Source organism: Oncorhynchus mykiss, chromosome 16 (genome assembly GCF_013265735.2).
Source record: "Oncorhynchus mykiss isolate Arlee chromosome 16, USDA_OmykA_1.1, whole genome shotgun sequence".
Taxonomy (NCBI): domain Eukaryota; kingdom Metazoa; phylum Chordata; class Actinopteri; order Salmoniformes; family Salmonidae; genus Oncorhynchus; species Oncorhynchus mykiss.
Genome location: NC_048580.1, coordinates 45,505,711 through 45,525,745, shown reverse-complemented (window position 1 = coordinate 45,525,745; position 20,035 = coordinate 45,505,711). Strand labels below are relative to the sequence as shown.

At 41.0% G+C, this 20,035-nt stretch overlaps 1 protein-coding gene across 2 annotated transcripts; it reads left to right on the top strand.

Annotated features, from left to right (window-relative positions):
- The first annotated feature begins 2,496 nt into the window (after window positions 1-2,496).
- On the top strand, window positions 2,497-19,667 carry LOC110492099 (transcription factor CP2). Of its 2 annotated transcripts, XM_021566116.2 has the most exons (18): window positions 2,497-2,766; window positions 3,202-3,435; window positions 5,290-5,441; window positions 9,603-9,679; window positions 9,812-9,917; window positions 10,140-10,246; window positions 10,473-10,625; window positions 10,731-10,841; window positions 11,107-11,195; window positions 11,403-11,451; window positions 13,980-14,006; window positions 15,220-15,264; window positions 16,200-16,293; window positions 16,412-16,502; window positions 16,619-16,725; window positions 17,636-17,778; window positions 17,964-18,015; window positions 18,136-19,667. In XM_021566116.2, the coding sequence occupies exons 2-18, from the start codon at window positions 3,314-3,316 to the stop codon at window positions 18,171-18,173; spliced, it is 1,563 nt and encodes a 520-aa protein (XP_021421791.2). In that variant the 5' UTR covers window positions 2,497-2,766; window positions 3,202-3,313; the 3' UTR covers window positions 18,174-19,667. The 2 variants fall into 2 exon arrangements, with proteins under 2 accessions (XP_021421791.2, XP_021421792.2); XM_021566117.2 differs by lacking the exon at window positions 13,980-14,006.
- The last annotated feature ends 368 nt before the right edge of the window (window positions 19,668-20,035 follow it).

Below are 20,035 nucleotides of genomic sequence, written 5' to 3'. Positions count from 1 at the left end.
ATCAAAAACTGAAAAATTGGGCGTGCAAAATTATTCAGCCCCCTCAAATTAATACTTTGTAGCGCCACCTTTTGCTGCGATTACAGCTGTAAGTCGCTTGGGGTATGTCTCTATCAGTTTTGCACATTGAGAGACTGACATTTTTCCCATTCCTCCTTGCAAAACAGCTCGAGCTCAGTGAGGTTGGATGGAGAGCATTTGTGAACAGCAGTTTTCAGTTCTTTCCACAGATTCTCGATTGGATTCAGGTCTGGACTTTGACTTGGCCATTCTAACACCTGGATATGTTTATTTTTGAACCATTCCATTGTAGATTTTGCTTTATGTTTTGGATCATTGTCTTGTTGGAAGACAAATCTCCGTCCCAGTCTCAGGTCTTTTGCAGACTCCATCAGGTTTTCTTCCAGAATGGTCCTGTATTTGGCTCCATCCATCTTCCCATCAATTTTAACCATCTTCCCTGTCCCTGCTGAAGAAAAGCAAGCCCAAACCATGATGCACCACCATGTTTGACAGTGGGGATGGTGTGTTCAGGGTGATGAGCTGTGTTGCTTTTACGCCAAACATAACGTTTTGCATTGTTGCCTTGCATTGTTGTTCAATTTTGGTTTCATCTGACCAGAGCACCTTCTTCCACATGTTTGGTGTGTCTCCCAGGTGGCTTGTGGCAAACTTTAAGCGACACTTATATGGATAGCTTTCTTCTTGCCACTCTTCCATAAAGGCCAGATTTGTGCAATATACGACTGATTGTTGTCGTATGGACAGAGTCTCCCACCTCAGCTGTAGATCTCTGCAGTTCATCCAGAGTGATCATGGGCCTCTTGGCTGCATCTCTGATCAGTCTTCTCCTTGTATGAGCTGAAAGTTTAGAGGGACGGCCAGGTCTTGGTAGATTTGCAGTGGTCTGATACTCCTTCCATTTCAATATTATCGCTTGCACAGTGCTCCTTGAGATGTTTAAAGCTTGGGAAATCTTTTTGTATCCAAATCCGGCTTTAAACTTCTTCACAACAGTATCTCGGACCTGCATGGTGTGTTCCTTGTTCTTCATGATGCTCTCTGCGCTTTTAACGGACCTCTGAGACTATCACAGTGCAGGTGCATTTATACGGAGACTTGATTACACACAGGTGGATTGTATTTATCATCATTAGTCATTTAGGTCAACATTGGATCATTCAGAGATCCTCACTGAACTTCTGGAGAGAGTTTGCTGCACTGAAAGTAAAGGGGCTGAATAATTTTGCACGCCCAATTTTTCAGTTTTTGATTTGTTAAAAAAGTTTGAAATATCCAATAAATGTCGTTCCACTTCATGATTGTGTCCTACTTGTTGTTGATTCTTCACAAACAAATACAGTTTTATATCTTTATGTTTGAAGCCTGAAATGTGGCAAAAGGTCGCAAAGTTCAAGGGGGCCGAATACTTTCGCAAGGCACTGTACCGTCTCTTCAGAGCCACAAATACCATAGAGAATGATAGAGGACTCTTCTTTGTATCTGTCCAATTATGGCGTCTTTGAGCGCCAATGATGTGTATATAAACCAATGATCCACTCAACAAAAATATAAATGCAACATGTAAACTGTTGGTCCTGTGTATCATGAGCTGAAATAAAAGATCCCATTTTTTTGCACAAATTTGTTTATATCCCTGTGAGTGAGCGTTTCTCCTTTGCCAAGGTAATCCATCCACCTGACAGATGTGGCATATCAAGAAGTTGATTAAAAAGCATGATAATTACACAGGTGCACCTTGTGCTGGGGACAATAAAAGACCACTAAAATGTGAAGTTTTGTCACACAACACTGCCACTGCCACAAATAGCATGCAGAGCAGTTGGCAGATAATTTAACGTTCATTTCTCTACCATAAGCTGCCACCAACGTCGTTTTGTAGAATTTGGCTGTACCTCCAACCGGCCTCACAACCGCAGACCACGAGTAACCACGCCAGCCCAGGACCTCCATATCCGGCTTCCTCACCTGCGGGATGGTCTCAGATCAACCACCCCAACAGCTGATAAAACTGAAGAGTATTTCTGTCTGTAATAAAGCCCTTTTCAGGGGAAAAACCTCACTGACTGGCTGGGCCTGGCTCCCCAGTTGGTGGGCCTGGCTCCCCAGTTGGTGGGCCTGGCCCCCAAGTGGGTGAGCCTATGCCCTTCCAGGCCCATCCAGGGCCTAATGAATTTATTTAAATTGACTGATTTCCTTATAAGAACTGTAACTCAGTAAAATCATTGAAATTGTTGCGTTTATAATTTTGTTCAGTATAGATACAGTTTAAGGGGTTGAGGGGCTTGGAAGGGATTTGATTTATTATTTAAAACATGGGGGGGGGGGTGGTAGAAGTTAGTCGGGATTCATTATTATTATATTTTGTATTATTTATTTATTATTATTTTTTAAATCTTTGTAATATAGAATTAGTCAGACCAGCACAGTAGGTGGCGGCATGCACCTTAAACGTTTGTTTGCGGATCGCCATGATATCATAGAAGAAGAATAAGCTTTCTAGCCGAGTAGATAAACAAACTTTTTATTAGGTTTGTATGCAGATTTAATTAACTACCATATACAACTCAATTAGTTCTCGTTATATTCAAATAATCAGTGTTCACATCGCTGTTTCCCTGAAGAGTAGTAGCGCATGTTGGAGATAGTTAGCTAACGTTGGTTATCTCAATATGGAGAGAACGAGGGAGCAACATGGCATGCAATGGTCGCAGGGTTAGCTAGTCAACTTACTTGGTTTTAAAGGTAAGTTCGATAGCTATTTACGTACTAGCTAGAAGTGCTATCATAATTTAACTTCATATTAACACGACAAACCACGTTGAGTTGTAACGTTAGCAAGGTAACGGTAAAACATTCATCCACAATCATTCAAGTTCGCCAGGTAACGTTAGTTACGTTACTGAGTTAGCAAGTAGTTAGCATAGTAACATTATGCCATATAGCAAAGCGTTTCATTTTGTACATTCGCTAGTTACTACACACAGCATTTAACTTACCAGTAATTCTAGCTGAAATATCTTTCATGTGGGATACTGCAATACCTGCCAGCTGTGTGATGACATTTTGTGGTCCATACAATCTGGAATGTCTTGTCAATTCGTTTGCTAGGCCTATATTAAACCAATAGTCTTTACACTGGTACTGAACTGTGTATGTTTCATGGCATTTCTCTTCCAGTTTGGTAGCAAAAGACATCTACCAGGCTGTAAGAAATTTGCAGTTTGGAATTTTGTGGCCAGGGATCGAGAATTTGAGACAAGTTCGACTGCAATCAGATCCACGCGTCGTCATGGCTTGGGCTCTGAAACTGCCACTCACTGATGAGGTGATTGAATCAGGTCTGGTCCAAGACTTTGATGCCAGTCTCTCTGGCATTGGACAAGAGCTTGGAGCTGGGGCGTACAGTATGAGGTATGAATCATAATTGGAAGTCTATTGAAATGTTAATATGTCAAGACATAGTACTTTTACATAGAAAATCAGTATCTGTCACTGAAAAAAAAGAAATACAAAAAATACTTACAGATGATAGGGCGTACTCTTGAATCAGTTAACCTATAATGACTCGGTGGCCGTCGCTCTCTAGTAATTTGTCCTTTTGCATGGTGTCGGGTGGTGCTGCTTTAAATGTTAGGAGTGTGTGTTTTCAATTCAGAGAGAGAGTTGGCCAAAGAACCTATGAATAGTGAAGCCGTAAAGTAGTTTGTTATGGTACGCATACCTCAAGTGGAAAGGCCTTCTAAATCTGGCTACTGTTTACTTTCAGTATATTCCATTCTAGAATGGAATGCATTTAGAATGTATCCTATTCTCAATGTTGCTAAATTGTCTCTCCCAAGCTATAGTTTACTGTTTGCTTACTATTTGTGTTGGTGGATAGGACAGCTTCTCAAAATACTTAAGTCTTCGGTGGTGTGTGTGTCCAATTTAGTTTTTTGTTGTTGTGTGTTTTGTTAAACACATCACACACCCATTTTATAGTGATTTTACAGATGTTTTATTTTTTTTGCCAGTAATTCACAAGTTAGCCCATTCATAGACGCTAACTACATAGTATCTTCTGGCTGGGGCAGTTTTATTAAAAGCTCCAACGCTTGCTCTAAACGTTAACACGCATTGCTTGCGGGACTGTTTTGGAAACATAAGGAATGTATTTTTCATATCAGGGAGAAATGAGAATAATAATAAATCAAATGTTTAAAAAAAAATACAACACACCATTGTGTAAACAGAAAATGGACACCACGAACATGTTGTCACTGGAACATACTGTCGGTAACGGTGTTTAAACTGGTTAAAACAGTGTACAGTAAGTGTACATTATTTTGATTATTTTGATGTATCAGTGCAAGAGGTGTCACTACAGTCCCTGGTTCAAATCCAGGCTGTATCACATCTGGCCGTGAATGGGAGTCCCAAAGGGCGTCGCACAATTGGCCAAGCGTTGTCCAGGTTTGGCCAGGGTAGGTTGTCATTGTAAATAAGAATTTGTTCTTAACTGACTTACCTAGTTAAATATATATTTTTACGTGTTTCTAGAACCGTACTACACTTGAGCTTCGATTCAAGTTTAGATGGAGCATTTGGCTGCCAGAGCGAATTTGCCGCTAAACAGAACATGTAAGGTCCTTGGACTATAAGGTGTAACGTTAGGCTCCTTTAGTCCATTATTGGGCTAGCATAGGCCTAACCTTCCATCAGTATTATCTTGAGGATTGTTCTTATGCCAGAAAAGAGGAGGCCTTAATCTGTCAGAATTGGGATTTTTACTGTGTCAGGAACAGTTTGTGTGTAAGGGATACATCCTTCTCTTCCAGACTGCTCTTTTGTTAGTATTGTAAGTGTTCTGTTACATAATACTAAAGTACCTCATTGTCAGTATAATTCTTATGTTGAGAGGGAGGATGAGATACCCAGGCTGCATACCAAGGTAGTTGATTGCACAAGTTTTTTTACTATCGTAACTAATGAACTGTGAAGAAAGTGTGTTATAAATCACTTGTTCTTTTCCAGTGGCTTCTAGTGATATTCATTTAATTTACATTTATTGGGTGGGTAACAGAATTTCCCCACGTTTTTAATTTGGAAAACTTTTTTAAGAGTTGAGTTGAGCTTACCTTTTCAGTCTGTCTCGTATTCTGGAGGTACAAGTTCTGTTGAGTTGTTGTTTCAGACAGTTCTTGATACTATGCCAATGTCATGTGCTTGTAAAAGACCTTGGCTTGCCAGTTCATTGACCATGTTGTCTTGCGGTTCTTTCTCCAGCGACGTGCTGGCCCTCCCCATCTTTAAGCAGGAGGAGTCTAACCTACCGCCTGACAGTGAGAACAAGATTCTTCCTTTCCAGTATGTTCTGTGTGCAGCTACCTCACCTGCTATCAAACTGCACGATGAAACACTTACCTACCTCAACCAAGGTTAGCATCTGTCTGTTTTACATTACATGCTTTTCTTTTGAATTTGATGCCAATTTAAAAGAAATAGACAGATTTTGTGTGTGTGTGTGTGCATACATACATACATACATACATACATACACAGTGCATTTGTAAAGTACTCAGACCCCTTGACTTTTTCCACATTTTGTTACTTTACAGCCTCATTTTAAAATGGATTTAAATTGTTTTCTTTCCACATCAATCCACATACAATACCCCACAATGAAAAAGCAAAAACAGTTTTTTATAAGTTTTTGCAAATGCATAAAAAAAAACTACTGAAATATCACATTTACATAAGTATTCAGACCCTTTACTAAGTACTTTGTTGAAGCACCTTTGGCAGTGATTACAGCCCTGAGTCTTCTTGGGTGTGACGCTACAAGCTTGGCACACCTGTATTTGGAGAGTTTCTCCCATTCTTCTCTGCAGATTCTCTCAAGTTCTGTCAGGTTGGATACAGAGCGTCGCTGCACAGCTATTTTCAGGTCTCACCAGAGATGACCGGTCGGGTTCAAGTCCGGGCTCTGGCAGGGCCACTCAAGGACATTCAGACTTTTTAAATTTTATTTATTTATTTATTGCCACTTTCTCTCCCCAATTCCGTAGTATCCAATTGGTAGTTTCAGTCTTGCCCCTTCGCTGCAACTCCCGTATGGACTCGGGAGAGGCGAAGGTCGAGTTCCGTGCGTCCTCCGAAACACAAGCCAGCCAAGCCGCACTGCTTCTTGTACACAATGCCTGCTTAACCTGGAAGCCAGCCGCACCAATGTGTTGTAGGAAACACCGTACACCTGGCGACTGTGTCAGCGTGCACTGTGCCTGGTCCGCCCCAGGAGTTGCTAAAGTGCGATGGGACAAGGACATCCATGCCGGCCAAACCCTCCCCTAACCCGGATGACGCTGGGCCAAGTGTGCACCGCCCCATGGGTCTCCCGGCTGCGACATAGCCTGGACTCAAACCAGGATCTCTAGTGGCACAGCTAGCACTGCGAGGTAGTGTCTAGACCACTGCGCCACTTGGGAGGCCGACATTCAGAGACTTGTCCCGATGCTGCCACCAACCATGCTTCACCATAAGGATGGTGCCAGGTTTCTTCCGGAAGTGTCGCTTGGCATTCAGGCCTAATAGTTAAATCTTGGTTTCTTCAGACCAGAGAATCTTGTATCTCATGGTCTGAGAGTCTTTAAATGTCTTTTGGAAAACTCCAAGAAGGCTGTCATATGCCTTTTTCTGAGGAGTGGCTTCTGTGTAGCCACTCTACCATAAAGGCTTGATTGGTGGAGTGCTGCAGAGATGGTTGTCCTTCAGGAAGGTACTCCCATCTCCACAGATTAACTCTAGAGCTCTGTCAGTGACCATTGGGTTCTTGGTTACCTCCCTGACCAAGGCAAAAGGCCCTTCTCCCCCGATTGCTCAGTTTGGCCCGGGCGTCCAGCTCTAGGAATAGTCTTGGTGGTTCCATACCCCTTACATTTAAGAATGATGGAGGCCGCTGCTTTCTTGGGGACCTTCAATGCTGCAGGAATTTGTTGGTACCCTTCTCCAAATCTGTGCCTCGACACAATCTTGTCTCGGTGCTCTACAGACAATTCCTTTTGACCTCATGGCTTGGTTTTTGCTCTGACGTGCATTGTCAACTGAGGAACTTTATATAGACAGGTGTGCCTTTCCAAATCATGTCCAATCAGTTGAATTTACTACAGACTCCAAGTTGTAGAAACATCTCAAGGATGATCAATTGAAACCGGATGTACCTGAACTCAATTTCAAGTCTCATAGGAAAGAGCCTGAATGCATATGTAAATAAGGTATTTCTGTTGTACATTTAACACATTTGCAAACATTTCTAAAATCCTGTTTTCATTTGGTCATTATGGGGTAGATTGATGAGGATTTTTCTTTTTGTAATCCATTTTAGAAAATAGCTGTAACTTAACAAAATGTGGAAAAAGTCAAGGGGTCTGAATACTTTCTGAATGCACTATATATACAGTATCAGTCAAAAGTTTGGACACATCTACTCATTCAATGGTTTTTCTTTATTTTAACTATTTTCTACAAAAAAAGGTTAAACAAATCAAAATATATTTGAGATTCTTCGAAGTATCCACCTTTTGCCTTGATGACAGCTTTGCACACTCTTGGCATTATCTCAACTAGCTCCACGAGGTTGTCACCTGCAATGCATTTCAATTAACAGGTGTGCCTTGTTAATTTGTGACATTTCTTTCCTTCTTAATGCTTTTGGGCTAATCAGTTGTCTTGTGACAAGGTAGGGAGGGTATTCAGAAGATAGCCCTACTTGGTAAGAGACCAAGTCCATATTATGGCAAGAACAGCTCAAATGAGCAAAGAGAAACGACATTCCATCATTACTTTAAGACCTGGTCAGTCTGTGTAAAATTTCACGAATTTTCTTCAAGTGAAGTTGCAAGAACCATCAAGCGCTATGATGGAACCTGCTCTCATTAGGGCCTCCACAGGAAAGGAAGTGCCAGAATTACCACTGATGCATAGGACCAGTTCATTAGAGTTACCAGGCTCGGAAATTGCAGCCTAAATAAATAATAATATGGACTTTGTTTTTATATAAATATCTTTCTTACACATACACTCAGTGCCCTCAGTTTTCATATCCCTTGACTTATTCTACATCTTGTTGTAACAGCCTGAATAAAAAATGTATTAAATGTATTTTTTTCTAACCCATCTACACACACAATACCCCATAATGCCAAAGTGAGTACATGTTTTTAGAAATGTTAGCACATTTATTGAAACTTATATACAGAAATATCACATTTACTTAAGTGTTCACACCCCTTAAGTCAATACATGTTATAATCACCTATGGCAGGGATTACAGCTGGTAGTCATTGTGGGTAAGTTGCTTAGAGCTTTGCACATCTGCATTGTACAATATTTGCACATTTTATTATTTTAAAAATTATTCAATCTCTGTGAAGTTGGTTGTTAATCATTGCTTGACAGCCATTTTCATTTTTTAGATTTTCAAGCCAATATAAGTCAAAACTGTAACTAGGCTACTCAGGAACATTCAATATTGTCTCGTAAGAAACCCATGTATATTTAGCCATGTGTTTTAGGTTATTGTCCTGCTGAAAGGTGAATTTGTCTCCCAGTGTGTTGGAAAGCAGTCAGCTAGGTTTTCCTCTAGGATTTTCCCTGTGCTTAGCTCTATTTTGTTTATTTTTATCCTAAAAAAGTCCCTAGTCCTTGCTGATGACAAGCATACCCATAACATGATGCAACCACATGCTTGAAAATATAAATAGTGATATGTTGGATTCTCAGGACATAAAGTTCATTTTGACATGGTTTGCAGTTTTACTTTTGGCCCTTCTTGCAAATATGTTTTTATTCTGTACAGTCTAATTTTCACTCTGTCATTTGATTACTATTGTTGAGTAACTACAATGTTGACCCATCCTCAGTTTTCTCCTATCACAGCCATTAAAACCCTGTAACTACTCCAAAGGCCTCATTGGTCTCATGATGAAATCCCTGCACGGTTTCCTTCCTCTCTGGGACCGAAGTTAGGAAGGACGCCTGTGTCCTTGTAGTTACTGGGTATGTCGATACACTTTGGATGGTGTAACTTCACCATGCTCAAAGGGATATTCAATGTCTGCTTTTTTCCTTTTTTTTACCAAAAAGTGCCCTTTGCGAGGCATTGGACAATCTCCCTGGTCTTTGTAGTTGAATCTGTGTTTGAAATTCACTGCTCGACTGAGAGACCTTACAATTATCTGTATGTATGGGGTACAGAGATGAGGTAGTCATGAAAAAAATCATGTTAAACACTTATTGCACATAGAGTGAGTCAATGCAACTTATGTGACTTGTTAGGCACATTTTTACTCCGGAACTTATTAAGGCTTGCCATAACAAAGGGGCCGAATACTTATTGACTCAGGACATTTCAGATTTTCACTTTAATTAATTTGTAAAAATGTCTAAACATAATTCTACTTTGACATTGATGTGACAAAAAAATCTCAATTGAATCCATTCTAAGCTGTAATACAACAAAATGTGGGATTTCAAGGGGTGTGAATACTTTCTGAAGGCAATGTGTGTGTTACATCTATCTAAAGATTCTGTTTCGATTTCAGGACAGTCTTATGAAATTCGAATGCTTGACAATCGGAAATTGGGTGAACTCCCAGAAATCACTGGCAAAATGGTGAAGGTATGATGAACAAGAACCCTGAGTCGTGAGTAAGTGATTGCATGGGTCTGTTCCAATGAGAATGTCCCATGTGGTCTATCAGTCACGTAGGTACTTCCTAGTTCCTCAGTGACGTTTTCTGTGTGCCCCCAGAGCATCATCCGCGTGGTCTTCCATGACCGGCGTCTTCAGTACACAGAGCACCAGCAGCTGGAGGGCTGGCGCTGGAACAGGCCTGGAGACCGCATCCTCGACCTGGGTAAACTGTCTGTCCGTCATGGGTGGTGGCCTACTCTGGGTGAAGAAGGATAGGAGGGTGCTGCTTTTAAGACGTTAGCTGCTGTGGCACTGACATGGTTTCAGATAACACCGAGTTGTTTCTTCAGTGAAATAAATTATTGGTGACAACAGGCTGCATAACATAAAGACTGAGTGCTCACACAATCCTTCTGATAACTTGTCTCGTGTTGCTCCATTGTAGATATCCCCATGTCAGTTGGCATGGTCGACCCCAGGGCTAACCCTACTCAACTTAACACTGTGGAGTTCCTGTGGGACCCTTCAAAAAGAACCTCGGTTTTTATCCAGGTAGCAGGATAAACACAACCACATGGTTGTTTTCATAATGCTGGTCGTAGCTTATCTTCTAACGTCAGTCCAAGGCTATCTGAATGGAGTGGAAACAGATGGGTTTTCAAGCCAAATAGAGCTCTCACCATGTTTCTACTGAATAAAACTAATAGTTTTGTCCTAATATGACAACTTTACCAAAATTCTTCAGTTTTCAAATAGGCATGCCGATTCCTTGTTTTAGGTTCACTGCATCAGCACAGAGTTCACTATGCGGAAGCACGGGGGAGAGAAGGGCGTGCCTTTCCGCATCCAGATCGACACTTTCAAAGAGAATGATGGCGAAGAGTATTCAGAGCACTTGCATTCTGCCAGCTGTCAGGTCAAAGTCTTCAAGGTGAGAAGAAAGTCTGACCAAAGACATTTACTGTTGCCATAAAACGTCATTTGATCCTGATCACGGTACTGTCCATTATAAACAACTTTACCTCACCTGTGGCAGCCTAAAGGTGCAGACAGGAAGCAGAAGACCGACAGAGAGAAGATGGAAAAGAGGGCTCCTCAGGAGAAGGAGAAATACCAGCCCTCGTATGAAACCACCATCCTAACAGAGGTTAGAGTCAGTGTGTTGAGTAAATGGGATGGAGGAAAATTTTGGATATGAGAGGATATGCAGAGGAAGATGTGGTAGCAGTCAGAATGAAGAACCATGAGCAAAATGATGCATCCTTTTAATTACTTGTCTCAGTAATATCATAATGCATAGAAATTCTGTACACAGGATTTCTTCATGAAGTAATAACTTGCATCTGGAATGCTGGATTATGTAAAGAGCCTAGGTCCCTCCCTACTAGAATAATAGAAATGTTCTCTTGCAGTGCTCTCCCTGGCCAGAGGTCACCTATGTAAATAACTCTCCATCGCCTGGCTTCAACAGCTCACACAACAGTTTTCCAGTGGCAGAGGGGTAGGCATCAGGACATAAACATGCAGCCTGCACTGAACCACACTGCTTGTGTTATAAATGGTTTATTTTGTTTTATATGTACATTTATAAAATATTATATGGGGATGCAATGTAATGTCTAATACCTCTGTTCTTTGGGGATGTTTTCTTTCTATTCCCAGAATGTCCATCTCAACCTTTTCATGTTCCTTTTCTCTGTCCCTCCAGCAATGGATCCCCCAGTCACCAGCCAGAGCTAGTTGTTCAGGTAGCAGATGTAAGTACCTGTGTCCCTTCCCTTTGTGTGTCCAAAACCCACCTATGGGTCAGTCTCCTGCACCATCCCTTCCCATGTCACCAACCCCCACATCTACAGTGGGGCAAAAAAGTATTTAGTCAGCCACCAATTGTGCATGTTCTCCCACTTAAAAAGATGAGAGGCCTGTAATTTTCATCACAGGTACACTTCAACTATCCAGAAAAATCCAGAAAAAATCACATTGTAGGATTTTTAATTAATTTATTTGCAAATTATGGTGGAAAATAAGTATTTGGTCACCTACAAACAAGCAAGACCTGTAACTTCTTCTTTAAGAGGCTCCTCAGTCCTCCACTCGTTACCTGTATTAATGGCACCTGTTTGAACTTGTTATCAGTATATCAGTCCACAACCTCAAACAGTCACACTCCAAACTCCACTATGGCCAAGACCAAAGAGCTGCCAAAGGACACCAGAAACAAAATTGTAGACCTGCACCAGGCTGGGAAGACTGAATCTGCAATAGGTAAGCAGCTTGGTTTGAAGAAATCAACTGTGGGAGCAATTATTAGGAAATGGAAGGAACATACAAGACCACTGATAATCTCCCTCGATCTGGGGCTCCACGCAAGATCTCAACCCGTGGGGTCAAAATGATCACAAGAACAGTGAGCAAAAATCCCAGAACCACACTGGGGGACCTAGTGAATGACCTGCAGAGAGCTGGGACCAAAGTAACAATGCCTACCATCAGTAACACACTACGCCGCCAGGGACTCAAATCCTGCAGTGCCAGACGTGTCCCCCTGCTTAAGCCAGTACATGTCCAGGCCCGTCTGAAGTTTGCTAGAGAGCATTTGGATGATCCAGAAGAAGATTGGGAGAATGTCATATGGTCAGATGAAACCAAAATATAACTTTTTGGTGAAAACTCAACTCGTCGTGTTTGGAGGACAAAGAATGCTGAGTTGCGTCCAAAGAACACCATACCTACTGTGAAGCATGGGGGTGGAAACATCATGCTTTGGGGCTGTTTTTCTGCAAAGGGACCAGGACGACTGATCCGTGTAAAGGAAAGAATTAATGGGGCCATGTATCGTGAGATTTTGAGTGAAAACCTCCTTCCATCAGCAAGGGCATTGAAGATGAAACGTGGCTGGGTCTTTCAGCATGACGATGATCCCAAACACACCGCCCGGGCAACAAAGGAGTGGCTTCGTAAGAAGCATTTCAAGGTCCTGGAGTGGCCTAGCCAGTCTCCAGATCTCAACCCCATAGAAAATCTTTGGAGGGAGTTGAAAGTCCGTGTTGCCCAGCAACAGCACCAAAATATCACTGCTCTAGAGGAGATCTGCATGGAGGAATGGGCCAAAATACCAGCAACAGTGTGTGAAAACCTTGTGAAGACTTACAGAAAACGTTTGACCTCTGTCATTGCCAACAAAGGGTATATAACAAAGTATTGAGAAACTTTTGTTATTGACCAAATACTTATTTTCCACCATAATTTGCAAATAAATTTATTAAAAATGTGCAATGTGATTTTCTGGATTTCTTTCCTAATTTTGTCTGTCATAGTTGAAGTGTACCTGTGATGAATATTACAGGCCTCTCATCTTTTTAAGTGGGAGAACTTGCACAATTGGTGGCTGACAATACTTTTTTGCCCCACTGTACATGTTTAAAGGCCAGCTTTTTTCACATAACTGAAGTTGGCACGTTGTGGTCATGCTTTAAGTTCACATTTTGCCTTTTGCTTTTGGCAGCAGCACTAGTGAAATACTGTAGGAAATGGTTGGTAGTGGGCTATTTCAACTGAAGTGTAAGAATAATGTCTGAGGCTGAGGAGACTGGCTATGTAACTTTGCAATCAGTACGTTATTTGATTTTCAAAGCAGCACGACTTTACATCTTATTTTCACATGATAGATGTCAGTTTTTTTTTTTTTTTTACCCGATCTCCATTGATCACATTTGCATGTAGTCGAACATATTTACCAAAATAATGAATATGACAACTGTTTTGTACTTTGCTGAAATGGTTTTCTGTCTGGAAATGATTTGCAACAGTTGGGAAAAGCAAAGGCTATGCATTGATAAATCTCAGATTTGGTTTAGAATACCTGACTAATTTTATAAGAACCTACAGAATGAGAAATGTAACGGAATAAAATAAAAGTGGATACGTCCCTTTGCTTTCAACAGTTTTATTAATTTGTGCTTATATTGAATTGTTCTTCTCTTGTGACTCCCTCTGTTTTCCCATTAATGCATACATAGAACCAAGTCAGTTATTAATATGTGGGTAGAACTTGCCCTTTTGTTTTTGGGTCCATCAAAGCAACCGTTTAACTACTGTAGTAGACTGTCCTCCATAAAGAATCTGTTGTATCACGTGCATCCCCAAGGATTTAATGTGGTTGATGGATGGAAACAGACCTTGAAATGAGCCTAGATAGCCATGTCCGTGCACCTTTCAGTTCAGTTTTATAAAGGGTGTGTACACCTTTTCTCCCTTCTTTCTCCTGCATTATTATCCAATATAGATTGAAAGCTGTCTGACTGATACAATTGTAAGTTTCCAACATTTTCTAAATGTCTGACTCTGATTTAAGATGCAGACTTCACGGTTTAGACCGACTCCAACAGAATGTGCAATATTCACTGATAATATATCTTTAAACGATTGATTGCACTTATTAACCCTATTACTTGCCGTCTGATAATGATAAGTATTTATCCAGTTGTTTTGGGTAGTTTGTAGTCATTTGTAGGCAGCAACATCTGCCTTAACTCTCCCTAAGGCCTGCTTGAATTTTTTACATGAAGAAAAAAAAGTGCAGTTTGTGTGGAACGCCTGAGTGCCAGTCTGTTTGTGCCATCATGTAACCTCCTTGTCACTCATTGTCATGCCAATCATTGGCAATAGAGTTGGCCAGAGCACAAACAGATCTGGAACCAGCCTGCTGTAATACTCCCAATACTTGTTCCAGCATTTATTACAATGCTTCTACATGATGTACGTAATAGTCATGTAACCATTGCATTTCAAACTAGTTTTGAAATAAATGCTGCGCCGAGTGTGTATATAGCAATAGGATGTAAAGTGCATTTGGAAAGTATTCAGACCCCTTCACTTTTTCCACATTTTGTTACGTTACAGCCTTGTTAAAAAAAAAAAAAAATCCCTCAACAATCTACACACTATGTGGGAACTCCTTCAAGACTGTTGGTAAAGCATTCCATGTGAAGCTGGTTGAGAGAATGCCAAGAGTGTGCAAAGCTGTCAAGGCAAAGGGTGGCTACTTTGAAGAATCTCAAATATAAAATATATTTAGATTTGTTTAACACTTTGTTTTTGGTTACTACATGATTCCATATATGTTATTTCATAGTTTTGATGTATTCACTATTCTATAACATAGAAAATAGTACAAATAAAGAAACCCTGGAATGAGGTGTGTCAAATTTTGACTGGTGGTCTATGTAAATAAGGTATTTCAGTTTTGCTTTTAAATTTGCAAATATTTCTAAAAACCAGTTTTTCGCTTTGTCATTATGGGGTATTGTGTGTGTGTGAATTTTTATTTTTAGAGTAAAGCTCTAAGGGGTCTGAATACTTTCTGAATACACTGTATTTTGACAACGTTGCTGTTTTCACTGTCAAACTATCACTTGTGTTTTACCCCCATTTTTAGACAGAAATACATGAGCAAAGTTTTTGGGGGATTAGGGAGGTTTTGAAATATGACGATCATTTTAAAATTGAGACATTCTGCTTTACAGTTGCCATCCCATCTACTTACAAGAGACGGTGAAAGCATCCATCAGGTATATATTAATTTATTTGATGGTTTCTAGTTTGAATGTCGTTTTTTGGCTTTCAAAGCAAAAGTGGATACAGGTAACAGTCAAAATGAAGGAAATGCGAACATAGTGTCTGAATAGGCTGTTAGGCCACCACAAGCCAGAACAGCTTCAATGCAGCTTGGCATAGTTTCTACAAGTGTCTGGAACTCTATTGGAGGGGAATTTCATCGTTTCGTTGATGGTGGTGGAAAACGCTGTCTCGGGCGCCGCTCCTGAATCTCTCATAAGTGTTCAATTGGGTTGAGATCTGGTGACTGAGATGCGCGCACACACACACACACACACACCCTTTAAACCCCTTATGTTCCTTTGAGACCCCTCTTTCAAAGTGAGATCTCTTCTTCTAGACATGGTAGCCAAAATAATGGACATCTGGGCATTTTTTTTATACATCACCCTAAGCATGATGGGATGTTAATTGCATAATTAACTCAGGAACCACACCTATGTAGAAGGTTCTGCTTTCAATACTTTCAATATACTTTCTATTCCTCATTTACTCATGTTTCCTGTATTTTGGCAGTTACTTGTACATTTCATGTCTTCTCTGACCAGGCTCCCAGCATAAATGTTTGCGTGTGTGTAGAACAACCAAGACCAAAACAATTAATTTATGTGTGCAGATGTGGATGACTGCTACCGTGGTCTACGGTAATTTTTGTGTGTACTGTAAACCTCTTAGAACACAATTTGAATCTCCTCTAAATTTGAAATGGGTCTGTATTCCTCCATGTAGCATGTTCTGGGATGGGTTAGCTCAGATAAACTGCTCATACCTGGCTGTATACATCTGACCTTACAGTGGAATTGATTGTTTTTAAAGGTGTACAATCCACAAGTGAATTAACATTTGGATTGCGTTTGCTCCACCTGTGTCTCTCTTTTGGAACAAACAGAACCTGTTACCCGCGGCAACACCACAGGATGCACAGCAGTGGCTCCATAGAAACCGCTTTTCACCGTTCTGTCGGCTCTTCACTAATTTCTCAGGTAAGAAGGTATATATATATATATATATATATATGTCTATAATTTATTGCAGTGAATTTATATTCTCAACATTGTCATGTTGTGGAAGTCAGTCTAAAAGTAGGCTGATTTGTTCCAGGAGCTGATCTGTTGAAGCTGACCAGGGAAGATGTCATTCAAATATGTGGGCCAGCAGATGGTATTAGGCTCTTCAACGCGTTGAAGGGACGGTTAGTCTTCTGTCTTATCACTACTTCCATATTGCAGCATTCAAATGCCTATTGAATTTTATCACCTTGTTTTTTTTAAGTGAGAAGTTTGTCAGCTTATTTCGGTGTGTGTGCAGGGTGGTACGTCCCAGGCTGACGGTGTATGTGTGCCAGGAATCCCAGCAGGCTCGGGAACAGCAGCAGAAACACGACAACGGAGACGCAGCTAGCAGTACTTTTTTCGGTATGGGTGTGTCTGTGTGTGTGTTCTACTCTGAGTATACCAAATATTAAAAACACCTTAATATTGAGTTGCACCCCCCCTTTGCCTTTAGGACAGCCTCAATTCTTCAGGGCATAGACTCTACAAGGTATCGAAAGCGTTCCACAGGGATGCTGGCCCATGTTGACTCCAATGCTTCCCACAGTTGTCAAGTTGGCTGGATGTCCTTTGGGGGGGTAGACTTTACTTGATACACACATGGGAAACTGAGTGTGAAAAACCCAGCAGTGTTGCAGTTCTTGACACAAACTGGTGTGCCTGGCACCTACCATACCCCGTTCAAAGGCACTTAAATATTTTGTCTTGCTCATTCACCCTCTGAAGGGTACACATACAACATCCATGTCTCAAGGCTTAAAAATCCTTCTTTAACCTTCATCTACACTGCTTTTTGAAGTGTACATCAATAAGGGATCATAGCTTTCTCCTGGATTCACCTGGTTAGCCTGTAATGGAAAGAGCAGGTGTTCTTAATGTTTTGTATACTCAGTGTATAAAGCATTCATAACTCATGCTTACCTACTTGCTGATGGCGGTGCAATGCATCATATGGCATAATGATAGCTCTGTTTGTTACGGCATACCACACTGTTTCATGTTTTATTAGTGGTATGTACAGGATACACATGGTATACACCGTCCAACGAAATGCTTACTTGCAGGTTCCTTCTCGACAATGCAACAACAATAAGAAATAATATAAGAATAGGAACATAAAGTAAATGGCAGTAGAATAGAATAAACATTTTAGTGTAAGTTTTAATACAGGAAGGCACTATTTATAGTCCAATATTTACACATGGATTGGGGGGCAAGGTGCTAAGACAGTGATTGATGATGTTTTCCTGTACACGTCTGTTGTCTTCTGCAGTGTACCATGCCATCTACTTGGAGGACTTGACAGCAGTTGAGCTGACAGAGAAGATCGCTCAGCTCTTCAACATCTCACCCAGACAGATCAGTCAGATCTTTAAACAGGGATCCACTGGTATACATGTCCTGGTCAGTGACGAGGTAAGGCTGTCTTTAGTCTACCTTTTGTGTTGTCCCGAAAAGGCACCCTATTCCCAAAAGGGGTGCGCTACACAATAGGGTCTGATTTTAGACGCAGCCTTCGTCTCTGGCTCAGTCTGCCTTAAGGCTGTCCTAATGTATACAACGTTATTGGCCTCTAAGACGGAATCTCTCGTTTCTCACAGATGATTCAAAACTTCCAGGATGAAGTATGTTTTGTTTTGGATACAATGAAAGGTGAGTGTCATCCAGTTGTTTTCTTTTACAACAAATATTGGAGGGTGGAGAAGTGTCTGTGGTAGTTACGCTTGTAAAATCACCCTTCATGATATAGGCGCTGTTTTTTTAAATCCTCAGCCGAGACGAACGATGGCTACCACATCATCCTGAAATGAAAACTGTCTGGGGGATTGTCTAGCCCCCGCTCTCTCCTGACACCCAACCCTGCCAGCCCCTCTACAGCCTTAGCCCCTGATGTACCTGGACCATGCTAAAGATGACCCGATCGTTTCGCTCAACGATTCTCTAGAGGCTGCTCGCTACGGGGAACATTCTGACTGAAGCACCTTGCCCATTCTCGATACCTTATTGTCTTATTTGAAAGGAGTGACACTATTTGAGCTGCCATATCGATGCAACTCTCCAGTCTCCTCCCATGCTAAAAACACTTTTTAAATGGTTGCATTTTCCTGCTTTGTTGCTCATGTGTTTGAAAAAGAGAATGGAAGACACCCTGTCACTGCTTCAGAATCAACGACTTTGCTGTCTCGTCTTTAGAATCCAGTCTTGCATGGAAAGGGATCCACAACAAGAGATGCAGAGTGCTTATGGTCTCCGGTCTCCATCTCCTCCTACTAGGCTGCTAGACATCAAGGAGTCTTTTTGTGAGCACCGTGGTCATGGTTAAGTAGCTACGACAACAAAGCTTGCACAGGATATAAAATCTTAACTAGGTTAAAGATACTAAAGGGTTCTAATATCCCATAATTTTTTTCATAAATGCGGAAGCATTCTAGACCACGGGACCAGCAATGTGAACGAAAATGACTGGAAGCAGTACAAAAAGTGTAAAAATAAAAACAATTGTAGAGAATTTATTCAGCAAGCACATAGCATAACTGTTTTTCAAAGGATCTACAGCCATTTTATTGCTTGGATTTCCTGACCGCTGGTCATGTTTTCGATGCTAATCCTGTGGAATCCAACAGCGGCGCTGGTCCCAGGAATTTGTTTATTTGGAATTATCCAGGTTAGGACAATGTAATGTCTTCAACCTAAAATCTTAACCGGAAGTGATGTCATAATGGAAAATGAAAGGGACACCTGCAGCATATATGAGATCCCCTCTGTTCTCCCAGTGAGCGCTGTGCTCCTGAAAGCCCGCATCTGTCAAGTTGTATTTGTGTCGTCCATCTGTGCAACTTTTCTAGGTCTTTAATCACTGTCAAGACCGTGTCAGTATACTGTTCTGTTCATGCCTCCCCCTTATTCATTAAACTGATTGATATCACTTTCTTTATTGACCACACAAGGTGGCAACACCAGCAACCTACTACTCGGTCTTGCCCGCTATCCCTATATACCCTTTATACCGTTATACTGTATCACTTTACAGTGTCATTAAGATGGTTTTGGACAATTTAACTTTTTTTTGTAGTAGATGGTTGTTTAAAAGTGTGAATTTTGAATCATGTTTTAATGTTTTTATAAATGTGTAAACAGACTTGTTCTACCTTTGTTTAAAGAGAAGCAGTCTACATTGTTTTGGGATATTACCACTATCAAGTATTAATATATAGTAGTGGGTTGTTTAGGGTATACCAAAGCTAGATGTTGCCCACCGTTGCCCCTCATCCAAGTCATCAGAACGATTAAACTACTTACCCATACGTTGCCTGCTTTGTATTTTTCTCTGCCTCGTTTTGGATGGGCACCATTGAGAAAATGTTTTAGCCTCCCCGCCACCGATTTGGTCATCTTGGTTAACCCAGAACTACCAGGTCGCAGTTGTAAATGACAACTTGTTCTCAACTAGCCTACCTGGTTAAATAAAGGTGAAATAAATAAGAAATCTTGCATAATTTGGTCAGATGCTCGATTTACGTAATGTTTACGACAATAAATGACGGAGTTGGTAAACAGCTGAGGGATGGGGCTGGAGAAATGTAACCGCTCTCAAGGTCATGGACTGTGCATTGCATACAGGGACTGACCATCCATGATATAATGATCTACAGTGTTTAACATTCACTTTATT

Bases quoted from the DNA above. Each gene is read 5' to 3' on its own strand.
- LOC110492099 (XM_021566116.2), top strand. From the start codon at position 3,314: ATGGCTTGGGCTCTGAAACTGCCACTCACTGATGAGGTGATTGAATCA. The intron at 9,918-10,139 runs GTAAACTGTCTG...GCTCCATTGTAG, and splicing joins AGACCGCATCCTCGACCTGG to ATATCCCCATGTCAGTTGGC. The intron at 16,503-16,618 runs GTTAGTCTTCTG...GTGTGTGTGCAG, and splicing joins TTCAACGCGTTGAAGGGACG to GGTGGTACGTCCCAGGCTGA.